The sequence below is a fragment of the Osmia lignaria genome, chromosome 4 (assembly GCF_051020975.1).
Source record: "Osmia lignaria lignaria isolate PbOS001 chromosome 4, iyOsmLign1, whole genome shotgun sequence".
Lineage (NCBI taxonomy): Eukaryota > Metazoa > Arthropoda > Insecta > Hymenoptera > Megachilidae > Osmia > Osmia lignaria.
In genome coordinates, this window is record NC_135035.1 from 7,278,205 (window position 1) to 7,300,629 (window position 22,425).

A 22,425-nucleotide genomic window follows, 5' to 3' on the forward strand; every position below is an offset into this window, starting at 1 on the left:
CCCTCGGTGCGTAAGTGAAAGCTATCTCCGTGAATGCAAAATCAAACAAAGCGACAAACAATCTCATTTCCTCTCTGTTCGTCATTATCACGGTTGCTCTGCCCGTCTTCCTTTATTTTATATGGCCACCCCGTCATCGAGAGCAGCCAAAGTTACCTCGAGCTGGCGTCAGATCGCACCCCTTTTGCATCGTCGCTTTGATGTGTGCACTCGACACCATCGTGTCACACTCCAAGTGTTTATGAGGCGAATCTTTCTCTCCTTTTTCCCAGCCTCCATCTCCTCCTCGTCATTTTTCCCTCGCTCACTCCGTGCTCTCTTCTGATCGTTCCTGAATACGACCCGCCACCCTCAGTCCGTCTCTCTTTAGTCCACTTTCGTTGGATAATTAACCAGCTACCCCTTTCGCGAGCCTCGCCGCGGACCAACCAGCGACGAGGCGGTAAGGTCATCGAACCGGAAATAGCCTCGCTCACCCGACCATCGGCTGGAGAAGAGGAACACCGTCAAGGTGAGAGGATGAAACGCAGACCCTGGTAATTAATCGGGAACCGATGTTGTGCGTGCAATCGTGTGCAAACGCGCGTACACTTCATTTTTCCTTTGTTTTCATTTACGATTCCCTTCTTTTGTCCCTCGGCAATTGAACAACTTCTAAAATCCGTGGCTCCATCGAGACGACACGTCGGATAATGTGAAAAAAAATTGAAGGAAAATTGAATTGAACGAAAGAAGATTAGAAAATTACGAAAGAAAAGAAATTCTTCACTGCTAAGGGTTAACAAATGGAACCGCAACATCCGTATCGAAAAGAGCTTTTGTACGTTGGAAAATTGTTAGCACAAAGAGGTGGCCCATTACCGTGTTATTTCACATTTCCGTGCACAAGAACCTTCTGCCACGCGATTCAATTATTTCGCCGACATGGAAATTACGTATTTACGAGGGCAGGCTCGTTTCATCCTTTCCGTTCATCGCTCTTTTTTACTCGACCGACACGGAGCGGCACGGCGGAGGCGGCGCTACTGAATGAATGACGAACGAATGTGTTCCCGAAACTTGTTTCGACAGCGACGATAATAAGGGCCCATTGAGATGTTACGGGAACACGGCAACAGTCGCCATTGTGTCTGGCCAGGTTTCGTACCTGCTCCAACTCGAGCGAACATCCTGAAATATCTTCAATGGACCGGACACTGATTCAGGAAACGGAACTTTCAACCTTCTGTTTGACTCTTGTTTGTTTCTCTTGCATTTTTCCCTAACAAATTTCAACCGTTCACAATTTTTTGGTGATACTTGAAATTGTTGAAATCATCCTCCTTTCTACTTCCAAATATGAATTATTCCATATTTTTCATCAATTTTTCTTTGGTCTCATTGTCGACACAATTTCTGTCGAGATTGTTCAATTTCCCATCGATAAAATGCAACTGTATCGCGAATATCGTAGAATCTCAAACCGTGTCTGCACGTAAAAGACACGAAAGCAACTCGAAACCCTTTCAGATCGAAAGAGGTTTACGCAGTGGGGTAAAGGAGTAAAAGCTCGGCATTGTCGTCTGGAAATCCTCGAGGTTTCAACGTCAATTAAAGCGACCAGGTGTATTCCTGATGCGGCGGGGTATCAATGGCGAGATCCGGTGCTTGTATACGCGCGGAAAAAGCGGCAAAGCCGGGGAAACGATCGCCACGACTCGACGATAAAGGAAACCGACATCTTTCGAGAGTAGACTTTCACAGTGGCCAGGAAGATTAAAGGACCCCGACTGTCGACGGCAATCGCAACAACACAACGCCTAGGGACGACAATGGGAGGCGGTAGCCGAGATTATGACCAATAAATTGGACCATGGTTCATTTCACTAATTCCCATAATAATCTAATAGATTAACGATTATCTGTTTAGTGCGGCTCGTTTACGTTCCGTTTACCTTCTTCGGCTCTGGGTTCATTGAAAATTTTCAATGCACCAAGCGAGCCCTCTGGAACCGGAGGATTACTCGTCGAAAAAAAAGCGGACGGACCCATGGCGCGAGAAAAAAATACTCGCTTTTTCCATATTTTTTTTCCTACCCCTCTTCCTGTTCTCGTTATTCGTCGTATGGCGAGAATTTCAGAAATCAACGTTCGCGAGTTTTATGTAAAAAAAAAAATAGCGGACAGCGACAAACACGAGGACCCGGCGACGGTACTATTTCAATTACCCCGAACGAATCCATCGATGATGGTAAAGAGAAATAACGGTTGTACACGCTTATCGATGGCTGTTGTCCAATCGAAATAACAGGTGCTTATTTGCCGGGATAAATCAATGATACGAAAAATAAGTGAAGAGCGGTCACGGTCTCTTTGTCACGGGGAGAACAGCCGACAATTTTAGGGTGCAATTTAATTTAATAACAGCAACGGGATAAATGGGGGAGCTGACGGATCGGCCAACAGTTAAAGAGGAGGACGGAGGGAGGGGGTTGAAACGAGGAAAGACCGACGACGATCGGTATTTAATGCCTTCTGCGATTGACACGTAAGAGTTAACCGGCCACCCCATCGCATTTTGGATAATCCAATGAGCCGTCGTTCGTGTTTTAACTCTCTCGGGTGAACTTCACCACCACCGAATCAAAGGGGATGAACACTTAGAGAAATTGCGTTTCTCTTGAAAAATTCTACGCGCGGGGGGTTGAAAAAAAACCGGGCCTTTTGAAAGAAATGAATTCTACAAATAAGAGGGAGGAGGGGTTGGGGAGAGGAGCATCGATCGTGATCGCGTAGAAACCAGAGAAACAATCGACAGAAATAAAAAAAAAAAAAAAAAGAAAATGAAAGAAAACGTCGCGGTTCGTGCCGATTGCGGGTGCACGCAAAAGAACAAAAAGCCTTTTCTGACGAAGGGTGGACCAGATTCTTGAAATCAAGCAGTCGCGCGTGTCGTGGTACTTGCGTTTCTCTGTGTTACGTGGGATGTGCGTGACGTGGGTGGACAGGTTAACGCGCACCAGGGATTTCTGTGTCCCTGTGAAACGCTTAGCGAGATTGCACCCGACAATACAACAATACAACGTGCATGACACGCCCGACGGGGATTTCGTGGGGTGAAGAGGAGGTAGAGCCGCAAGAGGAGGAAGAGCAGACACCAGGAGGAGGAAACACGAGGGAACAGAAGGGGTGGATTTCGAGCAGACACTGAAATCTCGCCAATTCTAGTGGGATGCCTTGCCACACCCCTGTGTTGCTTGTGTTTGCCTACGGATTTCTGCGTGTAAATGCGTCACGGGGTACCGTTTTCGTTCCATCTTCTCTGACTCCATCGTTCTCATCTTTCTGTTTCCTTCTTTCTTGGACATTTAAATAGCAGTCCCGAAGACGTAACGCTGACATTGATGCGATGATTCTGAATTATATATTCGAAAGATGATCCAGGCTCGATATAATTTGAATTGAATCAGGGATGATCATCTGAAACCGGATGGACAATGAGTCTGCCCTGATTCAGAAGCAAAGTGGCAAGCTGTTGGCACAAAAAAGCAGTTCAATGTGTACCAAATGCTACAACCTCACCCTTCGATGGGATAGGCGTTCGAGTAGGTTTCTTCGTGTGCTCATCCGTATGTATCTAGCCCATAAAATAACACACAATGCTGGCATTATAGATGATGCACAAGTGTACGGCCTCTTGAGTTTGCGCTAAAGATTCGTCCTTTGGTATCTATGCGTGTCTTTGTGCTATCGCTAAGGGCACAAATGGGCAATCCGACGTGAACCATAAAAAGACCCTCGTCTTTTGTTGGCAAGCTCGTAACAATTTTTTTTTTTTTTTTTCACTCGTCCTTCGTACGACAATTTTTGGAAAATTTATCAAAACAAGATCGAACTTACATGGACGCCTATCTGTTTCTATTTTGAGACGGATTTTTCAGCAAGGAGGTGGGATGACCCACTTCTTCGCCATTTAAAAATCAATATCACGTCGCCTGAAGAACGTATCGCTATACGTCAAAGTGAGATCAAACTTTTTCAATCTCGATTAATTCCGCCGGGGCGGTATTGCCGTGACAGGACGATTGTCCGCTGTTAAAGAGCGCGGAAAACTGCGGTTGAGTGACACGAACGCTTGAAATTTGAAAAAAAGGAGAGAGAGGGAGCTCTATGAAAATAAATAGAACACGATTTCCCTGGCTGACAGGTACCTACCATCGTTTCATGCGTACCGCCACGCCAATTGATCTTTGTCACAGACTCTCCTGCGAGCAGAGAAATTTGGGAAATAAATTCTACCCTTTGCTGGAAATACTTGATAACCGTGACGTGTGTTCGATGCGAACGTTAACAATGTCACAAATTTCTTTTTTTTTTAAATGCTATCGTGAAAAGTAACAATTTTTCCATCAGAAAGGTAGCCGGAAAGATTGGTGGTTGCACGCCAATGGGGCGTAAGAACGGTCTATAAATGGTTAAGCCGGCCTTACAGAGTTCGCTACCAGGGATAAAGGTTATAGGCCGATGATTCGGTGCGGTTCTTCGACATGTGTACTCACACACGTACGCGTATTCGACTGGAACGATGCTGAAGCACGTGAAATCTCCATGTAAGAGGCTCCGACCTTGCGCTCCCGTGATGCCCGAGGCAGCTACCGAGGGAGAATCCCTACGGATCCTCGATGACGATGACAAGGGCCGACAGCCTTTCCAAACACGCAGTTGTAAACGTCTGCTCTACTTTCATGCCTGCTCGTCGCTCGCAAAGGTGACGATACGGATCACCTAAAATGATGCGATGTATTAATTACAAATGTTATTTTACTACCCTGTATTAATAAAGATCGTCTACTCTTATCTTCTTCTCTTCCACTTAATTTTATAAGCATTTGACGATAATCTTCGTAACGATTATTAACTTCACGCATGAAATGCTTCATCATTAAGGGCACATCGAAAGGAGTCTGTGCCCTTAAGTGCATCGAAACGTCTGCACGTGCAACGAAACGTAGGGCTGCAAGTAGTATTACCAGGGATTAATTTTTTCGAGAGTATACACAGGAGAGGTTCATCGATTAAATCAGACTCTAATGAGTTCTAATGGTGATACTACAGGATTATTCTTCGAGAATGCATAGAATTCACTAGATAATTCTTCCTTCTGAACCCTTTTAAAGTTTCCGAAAAAGGTATCCGACATCTTGGATTGTACGCTCGGTCGATTTTAAACGAGCACAGACGCGATACGATTTCGTTCGTTTCGGTATATCAACCCTTCATGGTCTCCATTTCCGAAAGCAGTAACACTAAAGCGTCCGCGACAACAACAACAAGCAGATTTGGTCGGGATTGACGCTGCTTAAAGGACACGCGGCTAATCTCTCTAATGCTGGTAATACTTTGGCTTTGCTTGGGTATTAAAAGCAAATACACTTACGTCGAACGAGACCCCATTTCCATGACGCTTCGACATGAAGGCATTGTGGTATTAGAGCATAAAGGCGGTTCCTCCTGACCCCGTTTACGTTTTTCGAAACTTTTGTGCGTGGACAACACAAATACCCTAACGTTCGACTAAACTCCGACTGTGCATACTTTCAAAGTGGATAATCGGTCAGTCGAGAACGAGGCGGTTGCCTTAAAATATCTGCAGAATTTTTCAGAAAATAAGCAGAAATCGAACCGTGATAATTTACAGGGGGTAGATCACTGTTTGCGCGGGAGGATTTCGATTCGAGTTTCGCGGTTAGATTTAACGCGGACATATGTCAATGTTTGCCCTCCGGCACACACGGTTTTACGCTCATCTGGTTACTTCGTCCTGGCGGACCCTTCTTTTCGTTCAGATGACCGTAGATCGACGACCACCCTTCCTGACAGGCGTGAGAGAAATGGGGTACGCAGGAAAAGCGATTTACATACCACTTGAAATTCAATTGGAAATTTGACGCGATCATTGTCCGTGAAAAAATATGGAGTAATTAGTAAAATATACTTTCACCGATGTTAAGAATGAAAAGTTACGTATGAAAATCACGAATACGCGGCACAGAACGTCGAAGTGTTAATTCTCCTCTAATGAGAGGAACTTGGACGGTGCATATTATTTGACAGTGAGCTATTTACTCACCGCGTTTGTTCCGTTCTAAGTTTCCGTTTCCTTTGGATCGTGTGTTGTACTGGCTTCGAGTGGTGTATGAAACGCGCAGTGCTAGGGAAAGCAGCTCTGTTCGTCAGTTCGTCGAACAGACGAGAGAGAGAGGCATTGTGCGAAATGGTACATTCAACCGAGTTACGAGGAGAGACTGAACTTTCCTGTCAGCAATGGCTGCGATTCGGTGCTGAAAGCCGAGCTTCAAAACCGAGGAACAAAATTGAAACAGCCTCTGTAGAAATTCAATCGATGGGTGTGAATTTTCTGGGGCAAGTGTGGGGAAAACTGAATCGAACTTTCATGAAAATCTGACAAAGAGAGTAATAGAAGAATTTATGTAATTAGAAGATGAAATATTGAAAAGTCATTAACAAAGGAATCTTAATATTTTGTGAGTTATAATTAATAAAGAAGTGTTTAATGTTATAAACGAAGGAGTGTATTATGGATGGTCATATTTTGAAGAAAAATTAAATCAAAATGAAAATCAAGTGTGGTTCGTAGACATCCGTAGAACTGGAGAGGAGGTGTGAATAGACCGTTCTCCGTAATGAGGAACCTACTGGCTAAGCAGCCAACCATCCAGCAGCCCATCTATCTAGCCAACCCCGTGTTTCATCCCCCCATATCCATTCTCCATCCGTTCCTATCCCTTGGTGTTCCTTCTTCACACCCAACCCCTGAACCGGCCTCTGGCACTGATGTTGCCTCTGCCACTGTGGACCCTCTTCCACGCCAAGGTTTGTTCGCATCACAGCCTCCATTTTAACCTCTGTTGGCCAAGCGATGGTTTTCATCCGGTGAAAGAAAGTGAACGTCTCGTAGAAGCCATCGAAGATGGAAAATAATATCGTGTCACGTTTATATTTATAATTCGTATCAATGTAAACGCGGCCGCAACAGTGTAAGACACAGACTCGAGACTTTGATTCCAAAATAGTTAAGCAAAATGACCAATCGAGTAAACTCGTCTTTGCGCACTTTTGCAAACCTTTGTGCAGAAAATATTTGTTCGTGTTCTTTCCCCTTTGTCCCGTTATTTCCATCTTCGTTGAAGATCGCAGGGGGGAAGGTTCAGTATACCGAGCAGATTTTCCGTTTACCTTTCACCAGTAATTTCCATGACACTCGTTAATGCAACCCGGCCAAGTCGGAACGGAATAAATCGCGCGACGTGGATAAAGAAGGGCGGAGGGTGGAAGGAAGAAACAGAGAGACACCAGAGACGGATCCTCGCGGGAGAGGAGCTCGCTAGGGGGAAGAGTGGCTACGGGGAATCCTTTAGTTAGGTCGGGAAAAGCGTAGACACGGCTGAAAGTTGAAAGGATTCCCTGGATTAAGACGCGATAACGAGCTTCGCTCGCTCTCGAAAAGCCGCCCTTAAGAGGATCACCAACGACGCCGATTCCGTGATTGGCTGATTATCCGGCTAAAAGTAATAGCGGCGGTTTATTGTTTTACCGATCTGACACTTCAGATCCAACGGCAAGAGATCCTCCACTTGGCAACACCCATCGCGAACATAAGAGAGATGAAAGATGCGGACAAAAGTAACCCAGCCGATACATAGAGAACGATAGCAATTAGATAAATTGTCAAGCGAGAGGGACAATCGAGTCCTTTTCAAACGGATCGTCGATCGCGATCACTGCTACACGGACCGGGTATTCCTTTTCTTTTTTTTTCATTCCACCCGAACAAACATTGAAGCTACACGCAAAAATCTACTCGTACCTTTTGATTTTGTTTTTCCCATGGAAAACGCGGATAGAGGTGGTCGTTCCGGTACACCAAAGAGAATTGGCAGGTCGGACGCGACGAATGGAAAAGGACACGCAATCGAAAGACAATGGACCTCAAACCTCTGAAGAGGGAGACCTCTGCATACACGTCACGTCACCTATTATTGCGATAACAGCTAATCATTCAGGATTCCTTGTTCCGTCGCGTTATGAAACCCGACGTGCACGGAGACACTTGAGGAAAAGAAAAGAACGGATTTTCCAGGTTTTCCTAGGAAAATCACGATCTAAAACCGATTATGAAACACATAATCAAAGTGAACATAAGAATACTGAAATTCCCAAGCGTAATACGTTATCTAACAAGGAGTTAGATTGCGTTTGCAGATTTATTATTCACTCGACATTATCACTGATATAAGGTAATTATCATGTAATAACGCATATCTTAATGATTTCAAGTCGGCATTCAATCAAGTGTATTGTTCAACCAAATATCATATCGAAAGGTGTTAAAATTGTCAAGAAACTCCAATCAATGGTAATTCTATTATACGATTTTTCTGCAGAATCATGGAAAAGAAGGAAACAAAGAGAGGATCCGTATGCATGCATAGCTTCTAGTTAGCACGGATCCTCCTCGTAGCTCTCATACGTTGTATCCATGATGGAAACGGGAGGACACTCTGCGTTTTGGTCCAGTGACTCGAATACGGACTCTCCCTAACGAGACAATGAATTCGTTTGATAAACAGGAACCGGCAAAAAAAAAAAAAGAAGAAAGAAAGAAACGCGACGATTCGTTTTCTCGTTACACTGACGTCGAACCACCACCATCATCCCTTCGCTCGTTCTCTTTTTCCCTGTGTGTGTCTATGTTAGGGAGCGAATACGAAAAAACAATCGCACAGGCGTCATTCCTTTACCAACGATGACTACGAGCACGAGAGCATGCACGGTGAAGAGCAGCTTCGGCTCTCTGAAGCGTTCTCCAAGTGGATAAAATAACAGTGGGGGTGTGTGAGGGTAACAGGGTGGTTCTGGAGGCCGGCATAGATCAAAGCTAACCTGCGGGGGTGACCGACGACCTACCGACAGAATACCGACTCGCGACTCCCTTTTTCTCTCTCTATCTCCCACGATCTCTAGCCTTCCAGTTCCAGGCGTCTCCTTCTTCTTCGTCTCTCGTATTCGCTTGCACTCCAGCTCGTTCAAGTGGCATCGGCTCTCGAGAATCGAGAAAGGAATAAATAACGGCCGCGGCCTCATGCGTAAAACGATGCCACTGCAAACAATCCCCCTCCGATTTGTTTAGGTATAACAATCTGTCTCACCCCATTGGCAAGACCCTCTTCCTCGTCTTCCTTCTCATTCTTCTTCTTCGTCTTCTTTTCAATTTACGTGCACCTCCAGGGCTCGTCGACCGACTGACCAAACGACTCTGAATCTTTTATTTTATTTCATGCAATTTTTCTAATGGTCCTTCTGTAACACAGAACCATCGGTTAATCATCGGTATGTTAATGATCGAACAAAGTTCAGGTTCGAAGGATCGCGACGAGGTAGGTGAAAAGAATTGTGAGGCAACGGGACGGGGTCGCACCTAGAACCGGCTTTAAAGACGACAATTAGATGACGTGGTTGTCAGTCGGTGTAACCTCGGCTGCCGGATTCTCCATATTCATGGGAGATCAGCGCGCGTTTAGTCGGGGGAACGCCGGTAAGTTGATCAAAGGCACGGCTGCGATGTCGAGGTCCTCACAGCCCCTGCGAACCTTTCGCTCTTTATTACTCAAACAACTCCCGGGCACCCGAAGCTCAACTGTACTTTTCAAATAATGACCCCGTCATATTGTATACCTTTGCATTTTTGCATTAACAACCGCACGCTTTCTTTAATGTTTCGAGTTCTTCAGGAACAGGAGAGGGGTCCGTATCGGTTTTGCCCCTGAGGTGAGGACAGAAGGGAGAGACACCGAACGAAAGACAGAGTTTCAGTCAGTCGTCGGAAAATTTACCACCTTTTATCGACCGTTTTTAATTGTCCGACACTAAAATCCAACGCGATCGGGTAAACAAAATCGAGTCTGATAAACAAAATTTCATTTTACGTTCAAATGACTCATGATTCCGGGTATAATTTATGTTTCATTCGATGAAATTTCGAATCGATTACATCGGCAAAACATACGACTTCTCGTATCTCTATCTAATCGTGGTACTTTTATTTGAACGACGGCTTACCAGATTCCATCTCGTTCCTAAAATTAACTCCCTGCGAATAATTTAATAGGGATAACGCGCCGTTGGTTGTCGATGAGAATCGAGGGATTAATTGGTTCTTCAGGGAACAGGGTTGAAACACGAACGGGAGAAAAATCGACCGGCAAACAGGTGTGACTGGATATCGTCGGGTTTAATCTCGAGTCACCGGTCTCGACGAGTTTGACACCGAGTTGTTCAAGCTGGGAAGAGGACGAACGAGATTCTTACATGTTCGTCCGATTCTCCAGTGAACGCGGAAACCACACTCGGCTAACACCACTCTCGGTCGGAATTCAAATGGAATTAAACGCACTTTTCCCAGCCGTGTGGCACGTTTACACGCAGACAGGCAAAGCGGAGCGTCGCGAAAAGGTCGTGCAGCGGCACGCCGCCATTTAATTACGCCTTGAAAAGGTTGGTAGACAGACAGGTCGGCAGGTCTGTAGGTTGATACAGTGGTAAAGGCCGAAATGTATACTTACTTCCGTCCTTGCGGACTTGCCAGGCTCCGTATCTCCTGGCTGCTACTGCTTCGCCCAGTGCAAACATGGATATGAAAGGTTAAGCTTTTGCCCCTTTGGCAAAAAAGCCTTCCAGGACCTCCTCCCCTCTCGGATGTCTTTCCGTCTGACTGCGATTCCGAATGGCTGCGATAAAATTTGCTCTTCTCTCGTGACGTCGAGAGAGAGATTACAGTTATCCTTGCGAAACCACACCGCCATCATGCAAATTGAAACTGTTCTCCCTTTTTCATTCTTTTCCTTTTCCCTTCCTCTTTCCTCCTCCCTTTCCATGCCGCTCTTCATCCTCCACCTTTCTATCGCGAACCTCCTCGTAAATATGTAAATATCTTTAGCAACCTCGCGATTTTCTCTCCTCCAGATCCACGAACCTCTTTGTGTATTACCGTTTGTTTATTGTGACGCGTGTAAAAGTCGCAATTAATTTGAAGCTCGAGTGTCGGAGACCTTTCGTGTCCCTTTTGTAGTACTTTCACCGGAGATCTTCTTCCTTCTCTGCAGGATCTGTTTGACTTTAAGGGATGGAGTTCCGTTGGATGGAAGTATTCTTTGTTCGTGTAAGATCGTCTTCGAGACACGATAAGATGAAATACAATGAAAATATGTTTGATCGAGATGATTGTTATCTCCCTGTTCGATGCGATAGCTCGATGGAGAAACAGAAATAATAGATGGAGATTAGAAACGATATGGAAAATTATTAGGATACCCTTATCGTCTGTTATCTTTTACTAGTAATCAATGACGTGTTTAGATCTTTATAAAATTCTTGTCAAGTTGATTCAGTTTGGGTATTAATAATCTAAGTAAAAATCATCTGTCTCACAAACCCCAAAGAAATATTCCAACATCTTCCAACGACAATCCGCTTCTTCATACCGCTCCACCGAATAAGGGCAGAAAATTATATCGATCTACATTGATATAAACTCTCGAGGAGCTTGTCTCTCGAGTACACACATCAATTTTTCTACGCTCCAATACTCGTACATTTGTATTCAGACTTCTTTACCCGCACTCAAGCTCACATGTATGTCCCTAGGAATTCAATAAGAATTATGATCTCAACGCACGTCAGGCGGAAGATATTCGACAATTATGCTGGCCCATTTCTCACAGATCCTCGCATTATGGGATTATCATTACGCGTGTCAAATATCTATTCTGGATTCCGAACGTTTTCATCGTGCCATTGAAAAATATCGGTTAAGACGATTACATTCGAAGCTACCTGTATTCGCTCCTCTTTTGTTACGCATTTTCTAGGAATTCATGGCAAATATAAAATCATTAGAGTAAAAATATTAATCGCTTCTTACGTGATTTTTTTATAGATGCAAATGAAATTTTGAAATGGTAGTGACACCTAATCATCTTTTAAATTAAGATAAAGGGAAAAGGGTAAAATGGGGTGTTCAAAGGGGTTCGAGGAGATGCTGACATCTGGAGGCTCAGAGGGTAGGTAGTTTCATGAAAATGGGGGTGGAATTCAGTCGGTAAAGCAGGTTTCATTTACACCCCTATCGAAGTTTGCTTCCCTTCTGAGTTTAGTGGCGAATGGTAAAATTCTGACAGGGTAAAATCGGATGCTACGTTAACTGACTGATGATCAAACGGAAGCTGATCAACTATAGGTATCAATAGAAAATGAAATTCTATCTACCCTATCGAAGAAAACTACCCTGCCATGGTAAAGTAAAAATTCTTTTTTCATACAGTTTCCTGCGAGAGAAAAACATCCCTCGTTAGGAAGGAGGGTTGAAAATCGTGGAAACTCGTCCGGCAAAACGGGAGAAACGGATAGCTCGATAAAATCATTCACGCATCATCGTAAAACAGCCATCGAACTTGCTTCCGTGGCGTTTTTCCAACGGGAAATATTCCGACAAATTCATAGGGGTTGTCGATCGTATATCAGACTGGAAACTGTTATGAAGGATTCCCCAGTTACGAGATGCCTTCATTTTCAAAACGAAACGAATGGCTCGAACATAAAACGCGCTAACCAAAAAAAAGAGTATTTGAAATAACTCCCCGGTAAATTTAATGGATGTCTGAAAATATTGCTCTAAAAATTCCCTCAAAGTGTCAACGTCAGTATTCCACCTGTGATTGAATCTTACAATAAATTATTTTATCCGCGGATAAAAATAAATCATATGGATGTTAATTAGGAATTTCCCCTTTTAATTAAGAGCTCGTTAAGCAGGTAGTAATTAAAACCACTATCGACAACGACTTTGCTAATTAGTTCCACGTTTTCTTACCGCTTCTTTCCTTTTTTCTCTGCTTTCGTTATCGCATTCATTCCGGCAAGAAAAATAGAAGAACCAATCCTGAAGAAATAGAAAGATAAGGAAAACGTTTCGATTTAGAAGTGTTTTCCGAGACAACAAATCGGGCAATGAAATGCGAAAGGGTCGAGCATTGATAATGTTTATCGTTCTTGGCTTATGAACGATAAATCAGGTTACGTATTTAATCACGATCAAAAATCGAATGTATTATCTCTACGTGAGATCTGACATGTACGATTACAAGTGTATAGAATTGCTGTCGGCAAATCAATCAGTGCGAGACATTTATCGAATTTAATTCTCGTGTCAACTTCATTTCGTAGAAATAAACAATCGATGCTTACGCAATGCGATTTTTAATTAGCCGTTCGCGATAATGGGACGAATTAGGATGAATAGCGTATCGCACTCTTGCAAGCAAAACAACTTGATTAACCGCAATAGAATCCGTGACCTCCATTTGCATTCCACGATCAATTCCAAGAGCTGGAAATTCATGGAAAGCTACTTTCTATACTCTTTTCTATATTCATTAAATTCAAAAAAGAAATTAGATCCATTAATATTCGAACACCTTCATTTTCCGACTATAAACTTTTTCAAAAAATTTCTACTTTTATTGCTACTTTTATATGAAGGTACCGTCATATATCTTTAAAACCGCAAGTGGAGAATAATATCCATTGATATTATCTCCTATGATTTATGTTATAAATTGTTCTTTGAAATAAGATATTTCCTTATTTTTGATCGGTGTTGTATTAACTCTGTCAAAGATTGCTGAATGAACAAAATAACGAGTATCAGGATCAAATGGTTAAACATTGCTGCGAGGGTGATTGAATTGAATACGTAGCTGTGGTTTTATATTCGAATCATTGAGAAAAAAGTATAATGTCGGCAAACAACGCCTTTTCCTGTATTGAATTTCATACGACGGATCGTAACAATGGGGGATCCTCTTCTAACATGTTTCACGGTGTTGTTCCGCGGAACGCAGACGAAATAATACGACTGAAAATGTCTGTATAAATACAAAAGCACGACACGCTTTTCACGAATCGATGCTTCGTTCGTTATCAAACAATGGATAGATATTTTCGAAACAACAAGGGAGAAACGCAACCAACGAAACACGGGACGCATTATTCGCGCGAATTAGTCCACTCACTCGTTATTTTCTTCCCTTTCATTTTTTCCTTTTCTCCTTTTTCGACGAATGTCCGTCATCATTTTCTCTTTTTTTAATTTCTATCATCGATCAGTCACTGTGAATTTCATCGTATCTGTAATCAGTGTAATCATCGCTAAATAAATTGCACGCGTTTTCACGCGTCCTCGAGCAACGCCGGCTAAACGGCGTTTCACTCAGTTGATTGAATCGAAATAAATTGCACGCCAAATACGATGAGCGATATATTTTCGAATCGACGAAACGTATCCCTCGTTTTCGAGTCACGAAAGAACGCGAATTAATCACGATTATAGGCTACCATCCAACCCTCCCTGGCGCGTTCGAAACTTTTCACACAATTCTATAACCTGTTTCGCTCGGAAATCTAAATTCAATAATCTGATTTTGCCGAAATTGCATCCAATTTGCATGGAAAATTCGACCGACTCGTAGCTGACCGCGCACCTGACGCTACCCGGTAAACTTTTCGGAACAATACGTACCAAGTGAAACAGAGATAAACAGCGAAGATGAAGGACAGGATGAAAGAGACGGACAGAGATAGCAAGTTGACGCGACCTCTCGAGTAAAAATGACATCTGATTATCAGCGTCACGTAGCTTGTACCGCGTTTAATTAATGAGTCGCGGTCACGTGAATACCAGTACCAACGTTCCAATTATCCGCTTCGATTCTGTATACAAGGAAAGAAACTGAAAAAAACAGAGATGTTCAATATTACCACAGAAGCGTATTCCGCTCGATCGACAGATTTCCTCAATTAGTATGGAAGCGATCGTACTTGAATCAGCACCGATAATTTCTCGTTCCCGGTCGCGACAACACGAATCGTGCTTTTTTATTTTTGTGAATTAAACAGTGAAAGGTGGACGCAATTCTACTAAAAAATTCCTCGGTTATTTTTCACGAAGAACGGAGTTGTTTGGTGAGTTAACGAACGGGTCGTTTAAAATTCCGTGAAATTTCAGTTTTTTTCCGGTCACGTCGTTGAAAAGCGAACATTTTCTCATCCGTTCCCTTGGACGACAAAGACCAACCGGGGATGTGTGAAAGTCACCGGAGGGTAATTGTTAGCCTGTCGCGGATCCCTCGGGGAGAATTTCGTGCGATTCGATTAAACGATAGCATTCGAGAAATCTCATCGCGGGGATAACCGATTGCCTGATACTCCGCTTAATACAGCGAGCCAGTAAAACAATTTAACGGTATGTCGTGGAAACGGCAAGCTTGCCGAGCTTTCAACTCGCGTTTACGAACGAGAGGAAAAGTCCAAACGAAGGAAGCACGCTAACGAACTATATTGTGAACAAAATAAATCGAAATAAAACGTACCGGCAGTCGTGCAACATCCAACATACATTCTCGTCCATAAGTCACGGGACACTTGCTACTTTCAATTTTGCTTTCAAATTTAACATTATTAAAGATTTACCATATTAAATCAAAAGACCGTTCACTGAATCCTTATGTGGAATAAAATATTTTAAAGATTTTTTAACATTACTATACCAGATAATTTTTGCATGTTTTGCTCGGAGTTATTATCATACACAAATATAAAATTATTTTCAATAATTTTAATAATATTATTGCGATCCAAATTTATTCCTCGACTTATGGGTACGAGTGTACTAAATCCCTATACCCATCTTCCGAAGCTTCGAAATTGATTTATTTTTATTTACTGCTCCCTATTCGCTCGATCAGAGGTTATGGTGAGTGAAAAACGAAAATCATGTTTCCATCGTGAGACAGGATTGTTTCCAATATTTCGATCTGCCAAATGTATTCCTGTCCGAACGCAATAAAGCCATCCAATTTGATCGATTGAATTAAATCAATTACACGCTGAATTTCTATTTCCATTATATGACCTTTCGCGTTTTCGCCTCCTTAGAGATCAACGAACTCATTTTTGTTTCCTTTCGATCAGTAGCTCGATTTTAAAGGGGTCAGTACCTCTGTGCTCCCAGATGTAATCACTTCAGCACAAATACCAGGCCGTCCCCTTTGTAATTCCCATTATCGTGCCTAGTAATTACTTTTGCAGTGGCGCTCTTTGACCGTTAGTAATCATTCCCAAACGGTCGCTGGTAAAAGAAGGCATCGCGTGTTGTTGTAATTAGAAGAAAATTTATTCGAGATAAAATTCTTTACGATAATTTTACAAGTGTTTATAATTACCTGAAAACTTGCAGACATTTCAGAGGCATGGAGGGAAAGGAAGCAAGCACATCGTCGTTCCAAATGAAGGACGTAAAGTCGGAGACACCTCCCTCGAGTTCTTCGAATAGTTCGAACAATTTGGAAACCACCAGCGGGAGACGAAGCATGTACGGCACATGCGTTACGGCAGTTGACCTTATTAACCATATACTCATCGTCGGTGTGACAGTTTTTCTTCTTTACTATTCGATGCGTTCCTTCGGCGTGATGGATTTACACGTCACCCTTTGCACCGTGGGGGTATGTATATCGATCAAATAAAATATCAGGTCAAACGATATTTCCACCGAATTTCATACAGTAAACAAACAGAACTCGTTCGCGATTTTTATCGCTCCGTTTCATTAAACACTCGACGATTTCTCTGATCATTGAAACAAATCACGATGATCCTAAACTTTATGCAAGAAGTTTTCTCAGTACAATGGAAAAGCGAAGCAGAGAATCTAAAGCGAGAAATTTTAATTGTCGGAAAGAACGTTAGAAGGGAAAATAGTGGAACAAGAAGTTCCCGGTAACCTTGCCTAGAAGTTTCCTGTTCGTAAGTTCAAAGGGGTCGATTTAGCTGCGATTCAAATTGCACCATTTATTTCTCCGGTTACACACCTTGCAGCCCGGAACGCGAAATCGAAATTCAAGAATGACCGTGAGCGCCAGCTAGTCAGCCCGAATCCGGGGAGGATTCTTTCCCTTTAAAGGGCAGAAAGGGTGTAACCGAGGTGGCCAAAGAAGTTCTAACGACTTGGCCAAACGACTGCAACTTCCTCCACCTCTCACGACTCGATCTTCTCCTTTTCAGTACGTCCTACTCATGTCAGAGGCCATTGTCGTGCTAGCCGATGGGAGCAGCTTGACGAACTTTCTTACCCGTCGTGCCAAGAGCCACGTCCACTGGATCCTGCAGTTACTCGGAGCGATCTGCGTGGTCGCTGGTATTGTGCCCATGTATCGAGTGAAGACCGTTCATTTCCAGTCGATCCACGCGATCCTCGGGATCGCGTCAACGGTGATCATGCTGTTCCTGGTAGCCTTTGGTTACCCGGTCCTCGTAGCGGCGAAACTTCGCGCGGTAATCAGACCGGTGGTCATCAAGTTTTCCCACAACTTCTTGGGCATCAGCTGCTTCGTATTGGGTATGGCTTCCCAGTGCTACGGATACAAGAAATCCTGGCTAACCTACGTCTCCAATGTACCTAATATTCAACTAATCTGCATAGTCGTTACCGCGTTAATCACAATACTTTCGTTGAGAGGAGCCTTGCCGACGCTATTCAAGCAATTCATGACGATGTTTCGATAAACCGATCAGAGTCTCTATATTAGAGATCGAAGATAGAGTGTTAGAACAGACAGAGGCATCAGGGCAATCTCTTGGAACGGTGAAAATTGGACTGTCGAAAATTGAACCTTAGATTTATTCACTGTGCCAGGAGAAAGGAAAATTGAGATTCGTATTCTTGTTCAAAAATGGCCCTGATGATCATTTCTGTTGTATTAGATGTAGAAGGACAACTGGTAGCGAAATCTAAGACTGTTCAAATGGATTCTTCTTTCATTCTAGTAAATATAGACTGTTCGAAGATCGACGTGGCTGTTGTCAAAGCGAACGTTAATCGTGTGTAAATTACCGCGCGCATATGTATCGAAAGCAAACGTTGACACGAGCGTAATTCAATTTTTAGCGATACACGGAGCACAAGACCAGAGTACACATAGGGAAATCACATCATCGTGTCTGGAAAATACGCGTTACGTGAACGAACACGGGATCAAAGATCAATTATATAAAGTGATTAGGCTTGGACGTCGCGAATATTTATCATCGATAGTGGGCGTTCAAAAGCGACCGTGTCGAGAATTTTTGTGTCACAATCGTGAACGATTACGGCGAATTGACATTACGTATAGTGAAATTATCGCGTAGCCGACCTTTAGTGTTGATTTATCGTTTATCAAGATTCGATTTTCATACGATTATACGACATATGACTGACGCATAGCTTAAAGCAGACGATTAAATTAATTGTGTTAAAAGAATTCGATAAAAGACGGTTTCTAGTGATCTGTCAATTGCTTAATTTATTACCTACTTTATATCTGTAATGTGATATTAATGGTACTCAAAATTGTCTTTTTTTATTAATTATTTAACACATTAAATACAATTATTCAGAATACTGTTTCGTTTTTTCATTTAACCTTCCCAGTTTAATTTCTGTAAAATTCTTTTCTCTCAATTTAACTCAACGCCCGCTGGCACTGAACATGTTAAAATAAAATCAGTTAATTTTCATCATGTTTAATCTTTCTCACGTCTCACCTGTAAAACTATTCAAAGTTTGCCTTCTGTTTCGTATACAAAATTCGAGTAGACAGTTTCTGACGATCCTCCCGGCGGTGAACCTGTTAACGTGCGATAAGTCGGCTGAATCTGACAAGAACGTTTACCTGTTTCAACAAAATTTCATTCGTGACTATTATGAAACGTTAAGGTATATTTATTAATTCGCGAACAGCGCTGATCCCCGTGTCGAAAGGAGTAGACGCGGTTCGAGGCAGAGACACGTTGCTTCTGTATCCGCAAACATGCGAATGCTTATTCGCCTTTGGGTAAACACGCGAATTACGTTTGCTCGAGTCAAACGTGAACGCATTAATTAGGAAATTCACGACCCCGTTCGTTACCCCAGCCAATCGGCTTATTTTTACCGGTGACGCAGGGTAAATTCCCGATCCCTTGGCAAATTAATTTAATGAGAACAGTCGAATACCGGATGCGTTAAATATACTATCCGCGAATTAAATCATTTTTCGTGATAGATACTTCGAAAAAAAAAAATCGCCAACTGCTCTCACGAGAATTGACAAAAAAATTGATTTACCCACTTTCCAAATGAACGTTGTTATTTCGATACGGGAGTCGCAAAATATTTGTATTCTTCGTGTAATCAACGAACTAAAAAATATTTCACCGTTCTGTAGTAATTTCCATTTCGTATTTCATACTTTTAGCTCCTTTTTTCGAGCCGTCATTCGCGAATTTCGGGCATTAATTGATAACGGTGCGGGATTTAAATATTCACTGGATAATTATCTCGCAATCGCGAGTTGAATTTCAGCGAATTTTCGAGAGCAATAAAAGTACACTAGCAAAATTATTTTATAAATTATATTGTTTCGACGTTATAACTTTGTGTTTCACGTTTCATGTAAATTCCTGTGTTATTGTTACTTTAATGCGTGAAATTAATTTAGCGGAGATTTTTTCTCAACCATAAGCGAAACGACACACGTGAACACGTACGACGTAGTCGCGCACTGTGACAGGGTTGAAATACGTAAAAATTTAATTAAAATCACACGTATCAAGCGACGAATGCCGAATAAAGCTCGCGGAAACGTCCACGCAAGTTATTATATAAATATTAAGGTAATTCAAGCGTGCAGGGAAGTATGTATACGCATGTAGTTTTAAGCTCCGTTAACGGGGTAGTTCACGTATTGTATGAATTATTCACGACTCTTCCGCGAACTTATAATGCATTAAATATTCACGACGCGTGCGTTAAATTCGTGCAGACGTTTGAATTTTTCATACTAACCAGCCATCCTTTGTCCCCCGACTTCAGCTCGTTTCGCCGCAATTTCTTTCGAAGATCGTCAAAGTTGAACAATTAAAGGGGATTTCAGGAGAAGGGAAAAACGGAGTCGGAGGAATAGAAAACGGTAACCGGATCTAAAGGATCGATAAAAAAGTTCGTCGACAACTATGTAGAAAGAGTTTCAGGAAAGTTATTCGGACTTGTAACCAGCGAAACGGGGCGAGCAAATTAATCGCGAATTAACAGGGGGGAAAAGGGATGTTACGGGGTCCCGTGACGATCACCTATTACACCAGAATGATTTCCACTCGAGAATGGAACGAAACAAAACGAGAGACGGTGGGGAAAAAAAGGATTGAAGGCAATTCAACGTGCTTTTACCGGTGAATTTGAATGGTCGACCATACAGCAATTACCATTACCACCAACGTTCGCGCTATTATTGCCATACGCACGAATTCCCCTACCTTAACCTACAGTTTTCCAAAAATATTCACCTACCTCTGTTCTTTCCTATTTTTCCCTTTTTTCCCCGCCGTTCGATGGTACCGTCAAATGGACAATTTATGCCGATGCATTTTACAATGGTCACAGTTATGTTCAATTGATTGACTGTGCCATTGATGGTTTATACATTCTACATATTCTACGTTGATTACACTTGAGCAGTTTTTCTTTTAAATTTAATTACAATTGGAACGATAAAAAATAATCGAATTCAAAATATACCGCAGTCTTTTTTAAAGGAGAAAAAAGAAATAACAAAAGATTTCGTTCATTTTTAAACCCCGACACCTCGATATGGTTTTCGCTTGAACCGCAAATGAATGTGTGCGTTCACGTAGGCCGGTGGTCAACGAATGGAATCGAACGAAACTTTTATCATCCATATCCGACAACGGGTCGACGCGATACCGGCGAGCGAAACAAAGTTATCTTGCACGTACGACAGAACGGAAGTTTGCCACTGCGAAATTCCGTGGTTCCGCTCGATCGAACCTAACTGCGTGATGTCGTTGTTCGCGAACGCCTCCACCAACAGCCCCGTGGCAGGGTGTAATAACGATTCAGAAATTTCTGTACACGCGAACGAGGAATGTACATTGTTAATCCTAGAACGGGCAGAACGAGAATTAACGGGAGGAAATTTCTCATCGGTTTTGGCTAGACGTCCCTCTCCAATAAGTGTGGTTTTGGATACAGACACTCCATGGTAGCTGGCTTACGCTACAGAAGATTCATTTTAACCAACATGCGTGTACAGCGTAATCCACGATGAAATATTCAAATTTCAGTATAGTGGATCGATCAATCAAATGTTTTAGTGAAAAAGTAGCAGAGAAGGAGCTTCGGTACGTGACACGGTATCAACGGGATCGTTGTTAATTAAGCGAACAACGGGTACAATGCGATGGGTAATAACGAAACGATGAGGTCTTTCCAACTTTTACGCTTAACAATGTGTTCATTAACCTCTTAATTAACATACGTTATGAGGCGCGTAATAAACCGGCTTTTGTTCTGTCACGAACAGGACACAATATTGCCAACGGATCCGATTCATTTTTTCCTCGTAAATCGTCCGCTATCCGCTTTTGTATCCCTCACCCTCTTCTTCGAACGCTTCGATCAACCCTCGAGTACGCATACATATGCATGGCCAGATCGAATCTCGTCATGGTTATCGTTCACCCGGGCCCATAGTATCGGCCGGAATCAATTAATGTAAATCAAAAGCCGCGAACGAAAGCGCATCACACGGTGGTCGAAAAGGGACTTTGCAAAGAACGCCGCGAAAGTGATACATGTCGGTTTTGATGATCTTTTTAGAATGATATATTTCATTGATGGTTATTTACTCTGAAGGGATGGCCAATTTAGCAAATTTCCATGAAAATTTGTACCCGTAAACTGTGTATTAATATTACAAGCATGGGTAAATTGAAATTTATAATTTAACATATTCAGTAAATTAATTTCATGGGTACGTTCACTATCGTTCGCAGGTGGGTATGTTTGGAAAGTTTGAAGCACGGACACATAAATGGCACTAAATAGAGTAAATTATCGAGTTTGAAATCTGGTTATTCTCCGAACGTTATGTTTACACTGTCTGTTTCCTACCTGCTCGTTTCACTCAAATGGCCCTTCCTTTAACTCCTATCTCATACCTTGTTTGTCTCACCTGACTTTCCTGACGCATACCACAGAACTAATCCTCTGCCCTCGACAATTAGTCCACTGTAATCCATTGTTTCCGCAACAAATTTAAACCGCTCTTATTCTGTCCGCAGGTATAATAAATTATTACGGTACAACCGCTATATAATTAACCCTCCCCCTTTGTCAATTAGCGTACCGTAATTTTCTGATTTCCCCAAACAAATTGTTCACCGATTGTTCATTTGCGACACGAATGAAATGCTACCGTAAATAAAACATTA

General features: G+C 42.5%; 1 protein-coding gene across 1 annotated transcript; it reads left to right on the plus strand.

The window, feature by feature from the left end:
- Window positions 1-14,789: 14,789 nt before the first annotated feature.
- Window positions 14,790-19,901, plus strand: LOC117603306 (transmembrane reductase CYB561D2). The gene is made up of 3 exons (XM_034322301.2): window positions 14,790-15,078; window positions 16,352-16,619; window positions 17,179-19,901. Exons 2-3 carry the CDS (start codon window positions 16,365-16,367, stop codon window positions 17,677-17,679), a joined length of 756 nt encoding a protein of 251 aa, XP_034178192.1. The 5' UTR covers window positions 14,790-15,078; window positions 16,352-16,364; the 3' UTR covers window positions 17,680-19,901.
- The last annotated feature ends 2,524 nt before the right edge of the window (window positions 19,902-22,425 follow it).

What these genes read in the sequence shown, in the direction of transcription:
- LOC117603306 (XM_034322301.2), top strand. Translation starts at nt 16,365, where the DNA reads ATGGAGGGAAAGGAAGCAAGCACATCGTCGTTCCAAATGAAGGACGTA. An exon ending in TCACCCTTTGCACCGTGGGG is followed by an intron (nt 16,620 to 17,178) that starts GTATGTATATCG and finishes TCTCCTTTTCAG; the next exon opens with TACGTCCTACTCATGTCAGA.